This window comes from Vanessa atalanta, chromosome 14 (genome assembly GCF_905147765.1).
Source record: "Vanessa atalanta chromosome 14, ilVanAtal1.2, whole genome shotgun sequence".
NCBI classification, from domain to species: domain Eukaryota; kingdom Metazoa; phylum Arthropoda; class Insecta; order Lepidoptera; family Nymphalidae; genus Vanessa; species Vanessa atalanta.
The window spans coordinates 1,388,876-1,410,511 of NC_061884.1; the positions used below are offsets into that span (position 1 = coordinate 1,388,876).

Consider the following 21,636-nt stretch of genomic DNA (forward strand, 5'->3'; position numbering starts at 1 on the left):
GAAACAGTATTTCGTAACTATATAAATATACGAGTTGACAGTACCACACTCCAAACGTAATAGCTTCCTCAGAAATTATATCTATACATTATAATCTGTAAAAGTTCTTCAAAGATAATACTTACGTACTTAAAATCAGCTTAAAGAAGATTCCACGAAATTTTCAGTATAAGTTAGTTAGTACCTATTAAGATAGTGTTTTCTTATTTTGTAAAACCTATACAAAAAACAATTCCTCATAAGTGGGGCTGGCAAATGACGTAAGCAATAAAAAATCACAAAGCTAAAATAAAACACAACTTTAAAGAGATACCCGTTATAGAGATGTCTCAAGGTGCTAAGATATCTGTACATATTCTCTTTATAAACGCCAGTAGAACATCAGAATGAGAGTTAGTCTACTGCACGAGATGTTGAAGCACGTTAATTTCTCTAAGAGAGTCGTCACAGGAGCAAGTGTTCAACAAAGAAGGACACAGGAAGGTATGGCAATAACAACACAATGTAAAAAGCTTAATCTATTTTTTATTTGTCGGTTTAACTTACAGATTTAAGGCATCTCCCGTCTCTTGTTATTGGCACACAGAACCTTCGATTACAATACATTCGCCTAAAACGCTTAACTGAGCATAATATCACGTTCAAATAATATGGAATGTTAGGTTTGCACGAAACAATGGAATGCCGAATTATATAATCAAATGTCCGTGAGGAACAATTCCGCCAGTCACTCGTAACTACTCAACACTTGCCGGATTATAATATTAAATAAAAAATAATTCAAGACTAGAGCTTTTTTAAGTAAACGCGCCGTGAATTCATTTATTTACAGTGTTTTACAATTATATTTCATTTTAACGTGTTAAACAAATCGTTCGTTTTAACACAAATTGAAAACGAAACGTGTCGGTATTGGCACTGAGGCAGATCGCTCACATCGTGTATGTACAAAATAAGTTACGTTACTGTATAGACCTCGAATACTGCACGAAATACTGATAATTCACGACGATATTTAATATATTTGTTTTATAATAAAAATAAAATTAAAATGGACGCAAATAATTACCTTATTGCACGTAAATAAACAAAAAAAAATATCCTTTATACAGCGTGTTACTTACTGGCCCGGTCTCGGAATACCAATGGTCGATATCATCATAAGAATTACTTTTCGCATCAAATCTCTCAAAACCGTTCCTGCATACTTTAGGCACTGGTTTTTTTGCTAATAATATCAAAGCTAATTTTAATATTAATTTTCGATATACACCTTATAATTAATTTTGATCGCTTACGATATCCGAACCGCGTCCGGTCGCGGCCTCCGTCCGCGCAGCCGGCCGGCCGCCGGCCGTCCGTCGCACGCGGGCGTCCCGTTCGATACGCGGGGACTAATATCGGATACAATATCAGTATGTGGATATGCTAATATGCGAAATCCAGACTAGGTACATATTTTTTCTAATTTACACCTCACAGGGGGATACAAAAGCTGCCTACGTTAAAACTACATCATTACGATATTTTTGTAAAAAATATCCACCGTTTGATCTTTTTTGTACAAAACGCATAATAGATTTACACGATACATCACCGTCGGTCCAAATATACACACGATGCCCGCCCGAGACACCGGAAACTACTCGAACGTCTTAACATATATTTGTACTCTTCACAATCGAACAGAAAAGAACGAGCGGCGGAGGGGCTCACACGAGGTAGTCGCGGAAGCCCCCGGGCCGGCGCTACGAGCGCCGCGCGTCGGGGCTGAAGCGCACGCGCGCCGAGCCCGACGCGGAGCCCGACGCCGACGCGTAGCTGCTGTCCGTCTCGCTGGCGCCGGCGCTGTCGGGCGGCGTGGGCGCGGGCGCGGACGGCGCGGGCGGCGGGGACGCGGGGCGCCGCAGCTTCTTCAGGCTGGAGCGCAGGCGCGGCGGCTCCAGGCCCAGGCACGCGGGCCGGGGGGCCCAGTAGCGGCGCGAGGGGGACTCGTCGGCGTGCGAGTCGCCGGCCGACGACTCGGACGCCGAGCGCGCCTCGAACTCGTCGAACGGGTCGGCGCGGTAGAACAGGTCGAGGCGCTCGGGCGGCGGCTGGAAGTGCTCGCGGTAGTCGAGGTAGAGGTCGGCGAGGCGCGGCGAGGCCTGCGAGGAGTGGGCGGTGCCGCGGCCGGAGGTGGAGGCGGCCTGCGCGGACGGCGCGTACGACGACGGCGAGTCCGTGAAGCGCAGCGGCTTCTGCTCCTCCGTTTGCAGACTCGGCAGCTGGAACGTGACGCGCACCCGTTACAGATTTGAACGTCGGTTATGCGTTGCTCGAAACATTTATTATTGCCCCGAATATAAAAAACCATTATATATTCAAATTATAGTTTAAGCGTAAATGTACTAAGTTATTTATTTTCACAAATTATTCAATGACTTCGCCTTACCGCGGCGCCGGTGAGCGCGTTGAGCGGCGCCCGCAGGTGTCTGGCGGGCCCGTGGTACGTGTTGTGCGCGAACCCGTAGCCCTCGTACACCACCTCGGGCTCCATCTCCGGGCTGTGGACGTCGACGATGTATTTCTTTTAATTTTAATTATAATTATCGAGATAACTTTATCATAAAATTATAAAGGTATTTTGATTCAAGAATCCTTCTGTCTAAGAAATATCAACCAAGGAGAGTAGGATGCCTGACTGACGCCTGACAAAATGGTTAAAAATATAGGGCGGCGGGTACCGGTGCGGCTGCAGCGTGGGGTGCAGCGGGCTGACGTTGGACACGCGCAGGTCGTAGCCCGCCGCCACGCCGCCCAGCAGCGCCGCCAGGTTGTACAGCACCAGCTCGATGATGCTGGGCTTCTTGTACTTGTAGCCTGCGGACGGACGGGCGTCAAATATGTCATGAACATTACTATTTTACGAAAGAGAAGCGACCCGCCCCGGCTTCACAATGGTGCATTTTTTTAATAAAGAAAACGATAAGATATAAAAAATAATTTAGTACAGTACCGGAGCTCACTCAATGCATACAAAAAAAATTGTAAATTGTAATTTAAACATTTGTTTCCAATAAATCGAACTTCGGGGGCACACTCAAGTGTCTGTACCAGTTCACGCTGGTCGACTGACACAAGAGCTGATTAATTATGTCAAAATTATTCATCAAAAGTTTACAATAATTCCACAACAACGTCCATAAACTCACCTTCAGTACTGTATAAAGTAGGCATCGGTATGGTATAACGAGAAGATGAACTCAGAGGGTACTCGGGCCCCCAGTCGTCGGGACTGAAGTCTGTGTAAGGAAGAAAACAACCTATGTGAATGGAAAACATAGGTTAGTACTATAACTAGTGCGTGCTGTGTAAAAATGACTTCTGTGATCACATTCATAAAGTTGAAAATTATTAAGCAAATTCTTTATCAAGTCCGTTTCAATAACAATTAAAATACGACGACAAATTGTAAAAAGATAAATGTCAAAATATAACGTCAAAAGTTTGACAGTTTTTTTTTTTAATATAGACGACAGACGACGGCTCATGAATATACGACATCGGATTTGTATTTGAACGATTGTTATCAATGCTTTGCATTGAAACGGACTGTTAAGTAGAAGCATATTGTCAAATACATGAATACTATTTGTTTCATTCATGAATTCGTCAAGCTAGTTTATGAAAACTATTGAAACGATTTAACACGTTTTAAACAACAGAAGAGTTATTATTTGCTTTGTTAGATATTTTTATATTATGTTATTACAATTATTATATTAGATATCAAACTTTCTGTAATTTAACATAATTTAATATTTGTATTTTTAATAATCAAAACAAATTCAAATAATTTGCGGTTTAAAATACAATTTTCATACTAAATATTATCGACATGGTAAATTCAATAAAAAATACTGACAAGTACTAAAATATACAATTGTAGTTGAATACAATAATAACATTTCAGACATAACGGGAGAGAAATTTGAATCTAAATTCAGACACTTCAGACAGGAAATAACTTACAATTTTACATTCGAAATTTAAAAATAGAAAAAAAAAGTGTTAACACAAACGCTACGGTCTACAGTGTTCATAAAATCACATGCTGTGTGTATAATCTATTATCTACGCATGCCAAACAGTTCATTCTAAACAATGAGCAACATGGAGGATATGATGACACAAAAATAAAAATAAAACTATTATACTTACGTGTGCAAAATAAACTTTTCATTGGCACTTATTATTTTTGTTAATCGTTATTGTTTATACGTCATCTTCACATCTCCCCCGATTAAGTGGCCGGAGCGAGGCAAGCGCAAGCTGATTTTTATATTCACTTCAGTTTCACCCTTCACCGTTTTTTTAATCTGCATTTTATCGATGACAGATAAAATATTCTTTCTCTCTCTTTATATTGTTAAAGGGTTTGTTAGTTGCTATTTGATTAGTACACCCATGTTAAAAGAATACACCAGAGTCGATTTTATGGAAAAGGTTTATTTAATATATAAAAAAATACTAATTAATAATAACTATAGAGAACCAGATCACCGAAGAGTTTCTGTTTATAATCTTTTACAGAGGGCATTAATCTGTGTATTCGTATTCATAGTTCTAGAATTTATTAATCGACATCGGAGCCTCTAGTGTTTGTCGCGCGTCCACCACCACAGGATGTTACCGTCGAATGTTACAGCGGAAAGTTTTATTTGTACTATCGTAAAATTTCACCTACCGTCAATATTGAAAGCCTATACGATTCCGTCGACTAAAATTATGAAATATTCGGAATTATCAAATAAAAAAAAAAAAAATCTATTAAGAAATCCCATAGACTTTCATTTACACGTCACCACAACGATTGTAAACATTTGAAAGCGTGCCACATGGTGATATGAGACGAAGCATATCATACGAACTAACAAATAAGTAAGTACGACAAATACATATATAGGTATAACTTATGACATATCGATTATAGCTTAACTATGAACTGAGAAGCATGCATAGCGCTTATCTTTAACTAACTATAGAAAGACAGGCTGGAAGCAAACAAATGCTTACAATTTACAAAATAAAAAAAAAATCAAACGAATACAAAAAAAAAGTAAAAAATCAACAGTTAATCCACAAATTCGAATATCACACGACAATCGTATCCAAGTCTTTCTAATTTTAAATAATAATAATAAAAAAAAAAACTAAATTACATTGATATGTCTATAATCTGCAACAATTCACATTACGTACAGATTATTTAAAATGCACTGTTTGTGACATGTCATCCAGTAAAATGTTTAAAAAAAAAAAAAAAACAATCATTTTTATAGTAGTTCCTTTTGCATTGTGATAAAGGCTATTTTCCTCTGATATAATATGTAAATTCAATTAAAATGTACTTACAGGGATATGGCAGACTATCTTGAGACGTTCCTTTGCAGCAAGAAAATAAAAGAAAAAAAAAAATGATAAAACCACAGATTAAAACTGCAAAAGAATCACATCAAAATTTACTTCCGTTAAATATTACCGCTCGAAGTTAAAATGTTTTTAAAATTGGCAAGACGTTAAATTATTTTCAGTCGACCGATTTTGATTCACATTTAAGTCTTTTAAGAGATAAATATCTAATCAAACTAACCTAAGTTTATACCACATTAACCAAAAATTTGAGATTTTCTTTATGCTATTTCGATTTTTAATCAAAAAAAGCAATTTCTATATGAACACAAATCGTTGATATCTACGTAACTACGTACATTCCGTCAAATAATAACATAGTCTTAATATTAAATTATATCTAGTGAGATAAATGCGGCGTAAATCATAGTATTACAGATTAAACACAGATTTTTAACTTCATGCAATTTTTTTACAATTTTTTTTTATTCAAGTCCAATCGCTACTTATTCTATTTAATAAAAATAAAATCGATTTTGCCCGTTTCAATTAGCTTCGCTACATGTTTTGAATGGAAGATATATGAAATTATTTTATTTATTATAAAATTTATTTACGTTGTCGATTTCTTGGAGAATTGAATAGAATTACATTCGACAAATATTGATTTTAAAGCTACTACTAAGTAAACCTAAGGAAAATAAGTCTTTTTTTATTTATTTTTTATTCTTAATCTATATTACGTACTAATATCAAATCCATGGAACTTCATTTACTAGTATATTTACAGATTAAAAATGACGCCCAGGGACGAGTATCGCACGACCGGATCGGAGTCGCCATGCAAATGAAAATGCTACGTAGATCGCTCGCGGAGCCTCCACTCGGACCCGCTCGCGCGCTACTCGTCCCGGAGCAGCTCGGTCGTCTCGGAGGAGAGCCCGCCGGCGACCGCCCGCAGCCCCGCCAGGCTGTTGGAGCGGATGCTCTTGAGGAAGTTCCTCTTGGCGTCGGGCTTGCGCGGCGGCGCGTCGAACACCGTGTCGTAGTGCGGCGCGGCGGGCGCGGGCGGCGGGGAGGCGGGCGGCGCGGCGGCGGAGCACAGCAGGAAGCGGTGGCGGCGCGGCTCGCGCTCGCGCAGCAGGTCGTCGTGGCTGCCGCTGCGCTTCTTGGCGAGGTCGGCCTTCGGCGCTCGAACTTGCGATTTCGACTTTCGTGGTTTTCGCTTCGGTTCCTCGATCGCGCCTATCGCTAAGCCTGCGGCCCGGGTTTTGGTTATTTTGGGACGTGCGCCGACCGCACCGGTCCCGAGACGGACGCGGCCCGGTCACCGGTCGGAAATCGGAGGCGGGGCGAGAGACTGGGTCTACATTCTAGACGAGCAATTTACACGAGGCCCGTCGACGGGGCGGGGACACGAGAACCAAGAAATATACCTGAAAACGTCCCAGTCAGAGGGGCAAGGGGCGGCGGGTACCTGGCAGCGGGTGGCGCGCGGGCGAGGCGTGCGGCGGCAGGTGCGGCGCGGAGGTGGAGGGGCGGTGCGCGCGCGGCCGCAGCGCGGGCAGCGGCAGGTGCGCGCGCGCGCGCTGGTGCCCGGTGGACGGGCCCCACGTCTTGCCCTTCACGCCGTCCGCCGGCACTGCGGGCCGACCAGCTCTAGCACCACACCCCACCACAGCACGGCGCGGCCACTCCGGGGAGTGCGCGCCGGGCGCGGCGTGTGGGCTCACGAGTGAGATCAATAGTCTAGAAGTCGGGCCGAGTTAGCAGAGAATTATGTACCTTTCGAAGGTTTTCCCCATTGACTCGTTAAAAAAATGACTTGTATGACTTCAGACCCCGACACTCCTGGACTATTGATCTCATTCAATCATATAATCGAGAGAGACATTACTAGTGAACGTCGGTCGGGGAGGAAATACTAACGCGCGATGGCTCTCATGATGGCGGGAGACCCGGGCGGGGTGTCCTTGGCGACGGCTACCAGCTGTTTGACGCTGCACTCGTCCTCCGACGGTCGCACGGTCAGGGTGTGCCGGAAGTCGAGCGGAGAGGAGATCGTGTCCTTCTTGAGCAACTTTATCTTACTGAATTTGCCTGGAATATAAGTTAGCTGGATAATGTGTTTGTATTTGTGTTAATCAGAATCTTAAGTCCAGATTGGTCGGATTTGTCACTGCGATGCGTTGTCAATGATCTAACATCAAATAAAGTTTTATCAACACAGGAACATAGTTGACGGCGGTCGACAAATCTCATCGAGCAGTTGTAAACAACACGTGCTACGGTCGCCAGTTGATTCTCAGACAGTATAAAAGAAGGAACATGCCAACTAGGGACACTCTCTAGTCAGCGCTCGACCGGTGCACATGTTGTATCGTGACCCGATATATTTATTGGATAACATAATTGCTTCTTCAAACAATAACTGTATAGACTTAATAAAGAAAATATTTAAACTATAATTTTGTGACTCAGTACTGAGACATTGGTTGACCTACATGATTAATCAGATACTTACGTATTAATTATAGATATTTAATAATACCTTTTCGTTTATTAGGCTGTGGCGGCTGACTATGCGACATGTTGCTCGCAACGATTAGTATGTGCAACTCCCTCGCTGCTAGATCGATCTCCCTCATCTCTAGCTCCCTCTCTTTCTGCGCTAGATTCTGCTCGACTAGACGTTGTTGTAACTGAGCACGAGTTAGTTCTTCCTCCCGACAACGAAGCTCCTGGAATTTATTTGATAGTATATTTTAACATTGAGCCGTTAAAGATCTAGCGTGTTGATGATGTTAAACAAAAAAAAAGATATAAAATCTAGGAAATATTTAAGAGTCATTGTAGTGCGATTTCCGGCTAAGTACAACACACCCACCCCATCCCATCTTATTTTTTATCGGGTGGTACCATCACCATTAAAAGCGTCAACATTTTGGTGACCTATGATGAAGTCCCTTTGATTTACTTCATTAAATGCAATACTTCTCAAAAGAGAGATTGAAACAGACAGATAGAGAGTAATTCGTCCAAGGCATATTAAAGTGTACAAATTTGTCAGTTAACACAGGCGCAGTCTTTTCCTTCACACTCATAAGCCCATGGGACAGGGGAAATTTTCGTCAGGAGGTCATCATCGAAGGAACAAGAGTAACCATGATGATGTTACGTTCTCCTGGCTGATTTCAACCACTGCGATCATTCTTATGGGAGACTACCCATCTGCGCAGAAAATATTATAGCGAAAAAGTGTGTGCGCAAACACAAAAGTACAGAAGCACTCTTTACTCCCTCACTCTCATAATAGGATGGGACGGCGACTGGAAATAATTCAGACCCTTCCAACTTCGAGACTCCAGGTTTTTACTGAGAACTTTAGGTAACAGCAAAATGTTTTTTCGTCCTTACATGGTATTTAAATCCATAACAACGGAATCACCGACCGTATATCTAGCAACTAGACAAACTAGGCAGTTGTTTGATAATGATATAACCACATACTAAAATAATAAAAAAATATGAAGAAAAAACAAAAAAACGTTGAAAATAATCCAAGTTTAGTATGAATATTGAACACTAACCTCTTCGATAGTTCTGCATTCCTATGTAAGCATTTTGAGGAAAAACAGAGTCCGATGTTAATAATACGAACTAATGTATAAAAACATTCGCAGACATTCGAGTGTTTCTTGTAATATGAAATCAATACCATCAGTAGCATTCCATTGAACTTAGTGTGATATTCCTACTTAATATTTAAAGCATAGTCATACACCTTTATACAATGTTACAAGATAATATCAAAATGTAGTCGGTTAGTTTAAAATATATACTATATTGTATTAATTTATAATTTAAACTAGCTACCCATCCCGGTTTCACACGGGCACCATGAGGTCTATGTACAATTTTTAGATTGAAGAACAGACATGAAAAGAAATTCTCCTCTTTTTCGAGCTAGGACAGTTGAAATTATCGGCTTTTCTCTAACATAGTATGAATAATTTAATCCAACCACAAAAGAAGAAAAGCCAAATAAACAATATCTGACAGCAAATTGACGCGATATCATTGGTCGAGAGCTTGATTAATCTATGGATCTATGGATCACTATGGATTTACAAAAATTTGCGTTTTGAACGTCGACGAAACTGTTATCGGAATTTAAATAAATTTAACACTAAATTCAGACGAACCTTCTCCTTTCTCCTGAGATCACGCAAAACTTCTTCGATCTCGAGCCTCCAACCGTCTTGCATCGTGTGAAAAGATTCGTGAGGCGCTCGTGTGAACTCCGACTGCCTGATCCTCTCCAACTGTGTCAGGATCTCGGGGAATAAGGGCCTTTCGCGAGGATTGGAAAGCCAGCACGCTATAACAGAATGAATATATATTTAGTCAAAATTAACACAATCATTTTGTTTTTATATTCAAGAAACGATTTGTCCTACTTACGAATAATCGATTTCTCTAGAAGGTGTAATTCAAAGGCCACATGGGCTTGCTAACGTTTCCGAAACTAATAACGAAGAGTATGGTTTTGCCGTTTAAGCATATGAGATAACTGCACATAAATCCAATGACGAGTTCTTACCTAAAATATCCATACAATTAATCTCATATCTCTGACACTTATAGCAAGGGAATGATGGGGATGACAACCCTTTATGTTAAACGTTTTAATAAAATACTGTACATTTTTTTTACCTGATGGTAAGAGGTCACCATCGCTAAAACATTGGCGCTGTTATAAAATATTAACCATACCTTACATCGCCAATGCGCCAGTAACCTCGGGAACTAAGATGTTATGTTCTTTGTGACTGAATTTACGCATATACATACGTAAACTTATTATAAAGTAAGCGAATCGTTTTTTGAATATACTAAACAAACTTTTAAGTATTATTTCTAGTTCGCTAATACCTTATAAATCTACTTCGTTCAATGTCAATCAAATTGTAATCACGATCATATCTGTACTTTACATTATCGGGCAATTCATTCGTAAGTAATAATTTTATGAGTTAAAGATCGCATCATTTTTTTCGTAACTTATATAGGTATACACATTTTATTTTATAATATAGTGGACAGACAGGCAATTCGCCAATGCAGCACCAACCTTGGGAGCTAAGATACTATGTCCCCTGTTAACTTTAACACACTCACCCTTCCATCCGGAACACAACGATCCTAAGTATTGTTGTTTGAATAAAAATTATTGAATTGGTTGGGTAGAATACATATTCTACCCAACCAATTCTACCCGTCACATGACGGCAGATGAGTTTGCACCAACAAAGTGAAGTGTTGCGTGTTATTTTAAAGATTCAATGCGATTTATGTAATAAATATACATATTTTCCTACCTTCCATCAACACTCTCCATGGTTCCGGACACGTGCTCGGTATGGGTAATGTCAGCTTGTTCACCGCGACGCCGTACGCTACGGCTAACGCATCGATCCCCTTGTATGGCGTTTCGCCCGTCAGCAGTTCCCATAGAAGTACACCGTAGGACCACACGTCGGACGCGTGAGAGAAGGTGGAGTTTTTTATCACCTTTAATGAAAACATAGAGTACATTGAAATCATTTATTAATATTATAAATAGAAAAATTGTTAGGATCGTTGAGAGCCTGGACGAATTCGAAGTATATGTACTTCGTATGTTAATGATACACGATATTTTTTTTAAAACGTTCACATTGTGCAGTTTTTGAATATTCTATCTAATCAGCATTTAAAACGGGATATTTACCATGGTTTTTATTTTTATTTGGTGGAGCTCGATATTTCGACATCTAACTACTAATTACTTATATCTAATTTTAATTTTACTTCCGTTCCGATAAAAGTTTCGCCTACGTTCAAAACTTATTTTTTTTTTTCGTTAATCCCTAATGAGTATCACAGATTATTCAAACTCTCGACCGATGATATAAATTCGCATGTGTACTCATGAGGTTGGAATAGACTATAGTTCACAGTGTTGTCACTATAAAAAATGTTTACTATTTTAAATATTAATAAGTTTTATTAGTGTTAGTGTGAGTTGGAACATTTCTACTCAACAAGGTCTATTAAAGATAATAGATATTAATTATTGTCAATGAAACGGCCGGAGCGATATAATTTTTATGTAAGTATTGTTAAGTTAATTCGATTCATTCGAAACTTTGTACAATTATCGGAAGCAGCGTGAAGGTCTCTGTCATTTTAATAACAACACATTTGAATATGCGCAAGTCGTATATACTACATCGTACAAAACAAAATCTCTTCCCGCTGTTTGTCTGTCCCTATGTGTTTTGATGCGGTCTTTTTTTAAATAGAAAGAGTGATTCAAGAGGATGGTTTATCAGTATAATACATGCATTAGTAGAGAAACACTGATATTTTTAGAGGTTTCATGCGATGTCATATATAAACACTTTTTTTTGTTACAGTGCAAACGCTGGCTGAACGCTACGAGATAGATCAAAATAATGTACTACAGCATTGTACACCTTAAAAAGGTCTACAAAAAACAGCCCACAAAAACCCACAATACAGCTATTTAGTATCAGCATTGCGTGTGAAGGGTCCCTAGTATAAGATAATCTTCACCACTAGATGGCGTTGCAGCTCATTTATTTCTATAAAATTCCGAAAATTGCCATTATAATTATTGATATATATATACTATTTGAATTTCAGGCTTTACCCTCGCGAAATTTATAAAACACAAACTTTCAAGCCTTGTTCAACGCTTTTAGGGGTGGAGTTTCGTAAAAAGCCGTTCTTAGCCGATGTCAAAGCAAATTTCAAGTGTATGGTTGTTATATTTTCTGAGATTTAAAATGATAGAAGATTATGTTGGATATGAATTGCTTGATCAGCTTCGTTAGACAAACAGCTGAACAACATTCTGTTGGATAGCCGCACGTTTAAGAAAAACTACTAAAGATCACGCCTTCGCCATGCGAAATAGCTTATGTTAGGGCAAGTTAGCTTTAACCTTAAATATACACCCTAACCTTAAGTGGAATTATAACAAGAACCTCGACTCTTCTAGCTGCTTTGTAAAACTGTTAGGGGTTATGTATTATTATTAATACATTTGCTACATAAACAAAACATCTTGACAGTTTTTAATGAAAAATACTCATTTCAATGAGCGCTACGGTATTAAATCAGTACTGAATAGTATTTACACATGAACAATAATTTTTCAGTTACATAACAAGACACTATCTTGGCATTTTACCGTCATCGTTGTCGTCATTACTAATTGGATATAAGTTACATAAATAAATATCGGAAAACATTACATACGTTACTCCGATCCCAATGTAAGTAGCTAAAGCATTTGTGTTATGGAAAATTAGAAGTAACGACGGTACCACATATACCCAGACCCAAGACAACATAGGAAAACTAATAAACCTTTTCTACGTCGTCTCGGCCGGGAATCGAACCCGGGACCTCGGAGTGGCGTACCCATTAAAACCGGTGAACACACTACTCGATCAAAAATATTAAGTATTTAACAACGTTGTAAGATATATTTATAACAAATATCCTCAATACTAATTTTAGTGTTGTGAACACTTAATTTATCCAAAAACTAAACATGTCAGTCTTCACGAGAGGCACGTCATTCACAGCAGAACACAACCGTGAAATGTCAGAAAGTGATATGCGACATTACATACGACTATAACAATTATAACATCTAGTGAGCACACAACACGCATCAAAATAGCGAAGTGTAAGTCGGTTTGCGACATTTCACGAATAAGATACACAAGTATTCCATTTACAAAAACCAATAGTAAGTTGGGGTAAGTCCATAAAATAGTTAGTTTTATTTTATCGTTAATAGATGGCGTTAATTGTTCTTTAAATCGCGCTATAACTGTCTTAAGTTTTTAGGAGTGTAATAGTTAATTTATTTGATTTGTAATTTTAAATTCTTATTGATTCTATGCATCATTAATAGTGCAAGAAATGGTGTATCCGTACAATGCAAATTATACCTAACTGATCAGTTAAACCTAATATGGGCAAACACCCAATAATACGCTAATTAGTTTATCGAATTACAATTATCTCAGATAAGATTTATAACATCGAAATTTCTTTATACAGATTGATTCGTTAATAATTACCTCGGGCGGCATCCAGGCGTATGTACCAGCGGCAGACATCCTAGTGGTCTTGTACACTTCCCGGGCTAGGCCGAAATCCGTTATTTTAAGGGTCTTGTCTTCGAGATTATCATCAGGCAGTATAGTTTCGCTGAGCAGTACTGTAACAAAACGATCGATTTAGCATTAATCGATAAGAATTAGAAAATATCTACGAAATTCTGGACAAAATACATGAGTAACTTTACTAGTAACTTGAGTATAATAATGAAGCATTTATTATACTCAAGTTAAAATTATGTAAAGGAGTAACTACTGAGTTTCTTTTCGGTTCTTCTCGGTGGAAGACTGTGCCATGACGATTCAAAAGGTGTTTTATGAGCCTGCTTAAATAAAGAATATTTTGATTTTGAAAGTACATAGTAGTATAAGAAAAACTACGACATCGTACATTAAATCCCTTTGCAAACAATGGCTTCTAAAATAGCAAAAATCTCAATGTGTACGGATTAAAATATGAGAATAGTTATTAAGTTTTATTTATAATTATAAATGTAAGTCTGTTGCTCTATCGCGGCCAAACCACTGTACTGAATTTAATAAAATTTGGTATTAAGCAAGTCTTAACTCCATTTAACACCTGACAACTAAGAACTAAAACGCAATGAAGCTACGGGCGACAACTCGTAGCTTATAAATTTAGAACGAAAGCTTTTTTATTTTCTTTTTATTTTATTGTGCGTGATGTCTGTAACAAGCATTATTTTACTATAATAATTTATAAAATCTATATACGACTGCGTTGTCAGGAAATTGACAAAGCGTCGACTAAAAAGCACGTTAAGCTAAGACTACACCAAATTGTTACGATTCAATGTTTTAAATTCCTTATTATTTGTACTTATATTATGTATTCATTTATAAATTATAGACTTAATTTACTTGAGAGTTCTGAACGTTTAAACAAAACTATAACGATACTTTGGGTAGTTAATGCACGTTAAGATCTTTCTAAAACGATCGTTATCCAAACCACTAAAACAATTCTACTAAAAAAATAAACGTAGAGTAACGTTTAAATGCTGGTTATAAAAAATGTATCAACATTGATCAAATCGTTGTACAGACGTAGGTTTGCAGTGGGTTGGACTTAAAACGAAGTCTGCGTGACCTAAATGTTTGCATGAGGGTGTTTTATGAGGTAACTCTATTGATTGCATGCCATGGTCCAATTACAAATGAACTTTTGCAACAGAATATTGTAAGTATGTTTTTAGACATTTTTCATGCAATTTAATTTTACGTAGGCGTAATTTACGTCTTATATTAAACGTTAAATCTTGAATATTAAGTCATTAGATGTTCTACAGTCAAACAGTCATACTTAGTATTATTGTGTTCCGGTTTGAAGGGTGAGTCAGCCAGTGTAACGACAGGCACAAGGGACGTAACATCTTAGTTCACAAGGTTGGTGACGATGTAGGGAATGGTTAATATATCTTACAGCGACAATGTCTATAGGCGGTGGAGACCACTTACCATTAGGTTTGTCCCATTTGCAGTTCCGCCAAACTATTTCATAAAATAAAAACTATTTCACGAACGTACATTTGTGGTATTGATGAAAATCTCTTGAACTTTAGCTTGAAAGCTGTTTCTTTCCTATTACTGGCATTGGAAATCGATTTGTGACATTTAGGTCAAACGTTAGAACCGAACTAAACTTAGATGACCTAACTGTAAAAGTCTTAACAGCCCACCAAACTAACTATGTACTTTTTTGAAATATTGCTCTTTTTTAAATCGTTCCAGAAGAACGAACAGATTATATTAGATAAGAGATCGTAGTTAGGTATCAATAAATCGGAGTATACTAATATTATAAATGCAAATGTATATGTCCGTCTGTTGTTCTTTCACGGTCAAACCATTTTGAACCGAATTTGAATTTGAAATTTGGTATAGAAACAAGCTTAAACGTCAAGGTATATAGGATACTATTTTATGCTTAACACTTGGCGACTACCCCCTTAATTGCGAGCGAAGCTACGGGCGAATACCAGTCATATACATTATACATGTTAGTATTTAATAAAAAAAATAGCTTTACAATAAATGTATTTATATGGAAATATGTCAGTATTAAATAAACGCCTTAACATTTCTTATCAAAATTGATAACATGCTACAAATTCACCGAGACACGGTAGCGTGTGGCCACGTGAACTATTAAAAAATCATAAAGAGCCGAAGAAAAGTGACCTTCGGAAACGCCGAGGCGTATTTCCCGTACTGTTTTGTTACGTGACCAGCAACATAAACAGCTTTACGATACGCCCCGCTTGCTTCATTGAAAATTAAGATCCTTACTCGTTAGTTATGAGAAAGGTTTAAGTTAAGCGTATTGTTAAACAAATATAAATTGTACTTAAATATTTGCTTTCTTATTTTTATTAGGAAACATTACATTTTTTTACATACATTAGCAGCCTGTAAATTTCCCACTGCTGGGCTAAGGCCTCCTCTCCCTTTGAGGAGAGGGTTTGGAGCATATTCCACCACACTGCTCCAATGCGGGTTGGTGGAATACACATGTGGCAGAATTTCGTTGAAATTAGACACATGCAGGTTTTCTCACGATGTTTTCCTTCACCACCGAGGACGAGATGAATTATAAACACAAATTAAGCACATGAAAATTCAGTGGTGCTTGCCTGGGTTAAGATGCACGCGTTCTAACCACTGGGCCATCTCGGCTCATTTTTTTAGGAAACGACATAATAAAACACCAGCTTGCTTAGAGAAAAGCATTAGTACCGAGTCGAAGTCTATTTAGAATATAAATCTATTTAATTCTTTAACGCTAACTCACGTCACCTAGCATATAACCTACAAATGTAACTGTTACGTAACTACCGAAAGGATAGTCATCCCTGTTTATAACCACTGTCCCCATATAAGTTATTACTCACACGTCTGATACAGCGCTATCCATGGGTACTAAGATGTTATGAGGCCGTAATTACTGGCTGACCTTTCAAACGGGAATACAGAATTACACGCATTGATGTTTGGGGGTAGAATAATTGACGAGTGGGCGTTATTTATCCAGGTGAGCTTGCACGAGCTACAATCTGTATGATGAACACGAATAAAATGATTAAGCATTTGAACACGCGATCGTTGGTTATGGTAGGAGTTCTACCACTAAACCGCAGTACTTAGTATTATTGTACTCCCGTTTGAAGAGTGAGTGAGCTTGTGTAATAAGCACAAGGGAAATGACTCCTTACGTTCCAATGTTGAAATATCATGTATGTGCCTGATCACATGATCACTAACTATCTGGTAGTGAAAATGCCAGTCTGTTGCCTCTTACATTTACATAAAAAAAAAAAAAATTTTGGACAACATCACATACATTACTCTGATCCCAATGTAAGCAGCTAGAGCACTTGTGTTATGGAAAATCAGAAGTAACGACGGTACCACATACACCCAGACCCAAGACAACATAGGAAAACTAATAAACCTTTTCTACGTCGTCTCGGCCGGAAATCGAATCCGGGACCTTGGAGTGGCGTCCCATGAAAACCGGTATACACACTACTCGACCACGGAGGTCGTTAAATTTGGCGCACTGTAAAATTTTAAAATAACTATTGAGTTTTGGTCTAACGCAATTTAAAGAACTTTCTAGAAACTGGACTTGGATTCCAATTAGGCGTAACGTCCGTTCACAAAACGATTATTGTCAAATATCATTACAGTTCATCAACCGTTAATACATCACTGGCAACATGTCCCGGCGAGCTGTATTACCATATCTCGGAAGGAGTCGCACGTGATTTCGATTCATACGTCCATCACGGTGTTTCACAAAGAACCAGCGGCGCCTGTCCGACTGTTCACATGACGGCTGATCTCGATGCTTTAATAGGATTACGGTACGTACCAACTTTAACTTCAAACTTGTTATAACCATCGGTATTGTGTAAGCTTATAGATACACGTTTTATTGAAGAATTCCTTTTATGTGGATTTGTTGAAAGTAACAGATACTGATTGAATCTAAGTCTAGTAGGTAAAACCCGCCAAGTACACAAACCAACGTGGTGGAATAACCTCCAAATACTTTTCTCAAAAGGAGAGAAAGTAGCACAATAGTGGGACATTACAGGTAGTCACTACGTTTTGTACTCTATCCAATGATTGAATAGGAAATAATAATAAGCAAACCTCAGATTACTATCAAATGATAAAGCATTTAGAAACAAAGAATGTCTTTGTGATACAAAGCTATAGGTATAATTTATCCAGCCGAGGCTTTTATTCTTCAACCGCCATAAATCATTAAGCATTCATTAAAGATCTCTACTTCCCTCACTCACTCAACGTAATCGCTCAGTCAGTCGCAATAATTGTAGTACCGGCCAGAAATGTTGAAACGTACAATCTGACAGAAACCAGTTCTACCCATTAATATATGAAGACATTTCCATTTCTTGGACAAAGTGAAAATCCGTCATGGGTCCGTAATCAGTAAATGGATAATATCCATAAATTTTTCATCGTGATTTTAATTTGGGTACTTTAACCTCAGAAAGACACCATTTTAGGGCATCGGTTATAAGCGACGCTGCCTTAGCAGTGTACAAAGCCGTAATCAATTATTTTTAAACGATTTATAAGAATTCAGCTCTTACCTTAATAGTCGCAACGATATTGCTCGGATCATTACAAAGTAAAATCTTATAAATACATAAACAATGTCCAATTTATTTACGTCGGGAAATTTTATCTTAAACTACTTCGAAAAGGCTTATCTAAAATAATTAGGTAGCAACTAATCAGAATTAAAAATAAACAAATAAATTTATGATAAATATTTATAGAAGCAGTCGAGTAGATCAATCAAAGAACGTGATTGAGAAATAGTATTGAAAATATAAACCTGGAGAATGACTAAGATGGAAATGCCATATAAAGCATATATTTCAAATTCCCAATATATTCCGCAAACCTGACATTAGCCGCGTGCTGCCGCCGCGTGTCTTAAGATGTCTGAAATAACTTGATAAGTGATATGGATAAGTATAAAACGTGGGCAAAGATCCAAAGCCTAGCGTCTACCCTTTCGGTATGTGACTACACTCGGATGAAGATTATGAATAATTCATTTGTCGTGCGGGAAATATAGAAGTACAGGATATAGATCCGGTCCTCTCATGTCTTTAATCGGAGACTTGGAACTACAGAGTTGAATGATTTATTAATGGTTCTTAACGACCATATTATTACTGATTAGTGATAAAAACTTACGGAGAACGTAAGGCGTAATAAAGGAGTAAGTAATAAATTTGATGTCGATTTTGATCGTTTACGTTTATTAGGTTCAATTTCGTTTATTTTCTATTCTATTATTGAATAGTATTGCTGGAGTGTAAGTGTATAACTGTTAGTAGCAAAGCTGGTTGTTTTTAGAAGAAAATATCTATTTTATAAAAAAAAAAATAGAAATGTTCAATACAAAACAGTTCTCAAAAACGTCATGTCCTATACATCCCGTAGGATAAATTTCTGAGTTGATTAGTGATATTTTATTGAGATAAACTTTTAATCGAGAATTAATTCATAGTATTCTTTTTTAATTTATTTTTATATCTCACAAAGCTATGTTAATAAGATGAAGTACGTGTACATACTTAAATAGGTACGTCGTTGTAATTCAGGATAGGCTCTTGTTGGTTTTAAACGTCTCTTGAAATAGAACTTGATTTGTATCATCCTGAAACATATTTTATGTTTTTCCTTTGACATAAATTATGCTGGTTATATCCACCATATCAGCTTCGACTTCTACCTACGAGGAAGCCTGAAAGCCAGGGTCACCGATGTTGGTATTTTAGCCTCACCGTGAATGTGCCTTCAATCATTGTATCTGAGACGATGAAAAATACAAAGTATCACACAGTCACTGGCCAGAGCTTGCACAAATCCTTATTACTGGTAAACTAGTTTCTTTTAGATAAATCAATTCGCTGAAAAGTTAACGCTGATTTACTATGATTAGCACTACCATTTCCAACTGTATTGAGCCATAACAAAGAACGTACTATAATAAAAAATATTTTATTTATTATATTACTTTGGTTATTTACTAATGTGACATGAACTCAATAAATGTTTTGTAGCAAATTAACTATTGACAACTTAATTTTACGTTGTTGAGGAAAATGTATAATTTATCGTGTGACAAGGGCCTATATGAATATCGTTGTTAGGACAATATATTTCAGTTTTTGGTACTTCAAAAAATTAACAGACCGTAAATATGCCACTGTCGAACAAGCCTTCTTGGAAGGAGAAGGGCTGGAGTTTATTCAACCGCTCTACTCTAATACGATTGGTTGAATTTCTTATGATACATGAAGGTTTTCGCACTAGGCTATTTCGGCTCCCAAAATATACGAATATTTATATAGTTTAGACAATCTCGGTACAAAGAGTATCGAGATTGTCTAAATATACCGTACTATTTATATCGTAAGTCCATCGACGAATAGAATAATCTTATACTTACCTACATACATATACCAAAAAGTGTCATATTCACAAAAACTACCAACGAATAGAATTTTAATTTATGGTATTTACAAGAAAGCTGAATTTATGCAGGTCGGAGTTCAGGCATTAATAAAGATTAAGTAGGCATTGCTTATTTACTTATTAGTTATTTATTCAAAAACGATTTTTTGTGATTCAATGATAATCTTCCTATAACAACTGAATATATACATAATCATTGTTCACGTTATAAATTGCATATGATTGCAATGAGCCTTATATCTTTCGTTAATATTGGAATAGAATTACGTCATATCGTTATGGTACTTAGCCGGAAGAGCCAAGGAATGGATCTTTGTGTAGCGATCGAACAGGCAACATCAACCACCAACCAAACGTTTAAGGGAACCCATTCGCACCATAATTTCACAAGGGATTGGCATCAAACATTGTGGCGCGCAAAGCTGCCGACGGTACGTAAAAATCTTTCAAATCCATTTCTCATGCAGGACAAGGGATCGATAATGATAATTATGAGTTTAATACCAGCGTTATATCGCCTTGCAAATCAAACATCATCTTTGACGGATGACGGTTACGATAGTCACATGACTGGAAAAGGTTCAGTGGCAGTGCTAACAGCTTCACATGCTTAATCGGAAGGTAATGATTTCCGATAAAAAAATTTGACGAGAATTTCAATATACAAAGTCTTATTGTTATTTCTTTAACAATTAATTAATTATATTCAGTTATAATTAACCAGGCGTTTCCTTGTACAGGCTAAAAGTGCGAAATGGAAAGTTCTTTGCGATGACTGATCTTTAATCTTAAGAAATCTTAAAAGCCAATAGTTCAATAGATACTTCGTTTATCCGTTACTCCGTTATCGAGGATATCATCCGAGGATCCATCGAAGTATAACAATAATATTATTTTTTATATATAACTGATCGTAGGAATTATTTCAAGGTATGATGTGGTATATGTATACATAATATCATTAGACACCGAGTGCGGTCTCGTTATTTTGGCGTGGGGCCCGTGCACGTGGAAAGCGGTTTGCACCGGCGCATGCGCTGAATACCAAATTTAGTTTAACCAACCGCGAATACATTAAGCGTTTAGACAATAACAAATTCTAAAATTCGAGGAAAACCACAAGAACGTTGGCTTACTTTTACTTATTTGTTGAAAATAATATTCGTGTTATTTTTTTATTAATGCTAGCTGACCCGACAGACATTGTTCCGTCTTAGCTATGAATAATCAATTCGAACTGAAATAAGTAATAAAAATAAAACTGCTAATAAATAATTCTGATAATTGCGTGGTTTACCTTGTGAACCTTCTACAAAGTATTAGATAAATTAAAAAAAAAAAAAGGTAAATAAAATCGTTCCGAAGTTATAGCGTGACCAAGGAAAAGCGTGAAAATGATTAACATTTATGTATATAGAGATTTTTTGAAACTGACTTCTAACTAAACAAATGATATAATAATAACTGCTGATACGGCTTTCTGCAAGCC

At 37.5% G+C, this 21,636-nt stretch overlaps 1 protein-coding gene across 3 annotated transcripts in view; it reads right to left on the reverse strand.

The window, feature by feature from the left end:
- Window positions 1-505: 505 nt before the first annotated feature.
- Window positions 506-21,636, reverse strand: part of LOC125068893 (mitogen-activated protein kinase kinase kinase 9-like) — a 54,855-nt gene continuing 33,724 nt past the window's right edge. Inside the window, exons 2-12 of one of the 3 annotated variants that reach the window (XM_047678257.1) lie at window positions 13,560-13,699; window positions 10,776-10,968; window positions 9,600-9,775; window positions 7,946-8,135; window positions 7,324-7,494; window positions 6,872-7,036; window positions 5,398-5,427; window positions 3,195-3,284; window positions 2,727-2,862; window positions 2,435-2,546; window positions 506-2,267 (exon numbers count right to left, since the gene is read on the reverse strand). In XM_047678257.1, the coding sequence (XP_047534213.1) occupies window positions 1,749-2,267; window positions 2,435-2,546; window positions 2,727-2,862; window positions 3,195-3,284; window positions 5,398-5,427; window positions 6,872-7,036; window positions 7,324-7,494; window positions 7,946-8,135; window positions 9,600-9,775; window positions 10,776-10,968; window positions 13,560-13,699 (1,922 nt within the window). In that variant the 3' untranslated portion in view covers window positions 506-1,748. Of the gene's footprint in view, window positions 2,268-2,434; window positions 2,547-2,726; window positions 2,863-3,194; window positions 3,306-5,397; window positions 5,428-6,871; window positions 7,037-7,323; window positions 7,495-7,945; window positions 8,136-9,599; window positions 9,776-10,775; window positions 10,969-13,559; window positions 13,700-21,636 lie in introns of all 3 variants that reach the window. The other 2 variants (XM_047678259.1, XM_047678258.1) reach the window with 2 other exon arrangements.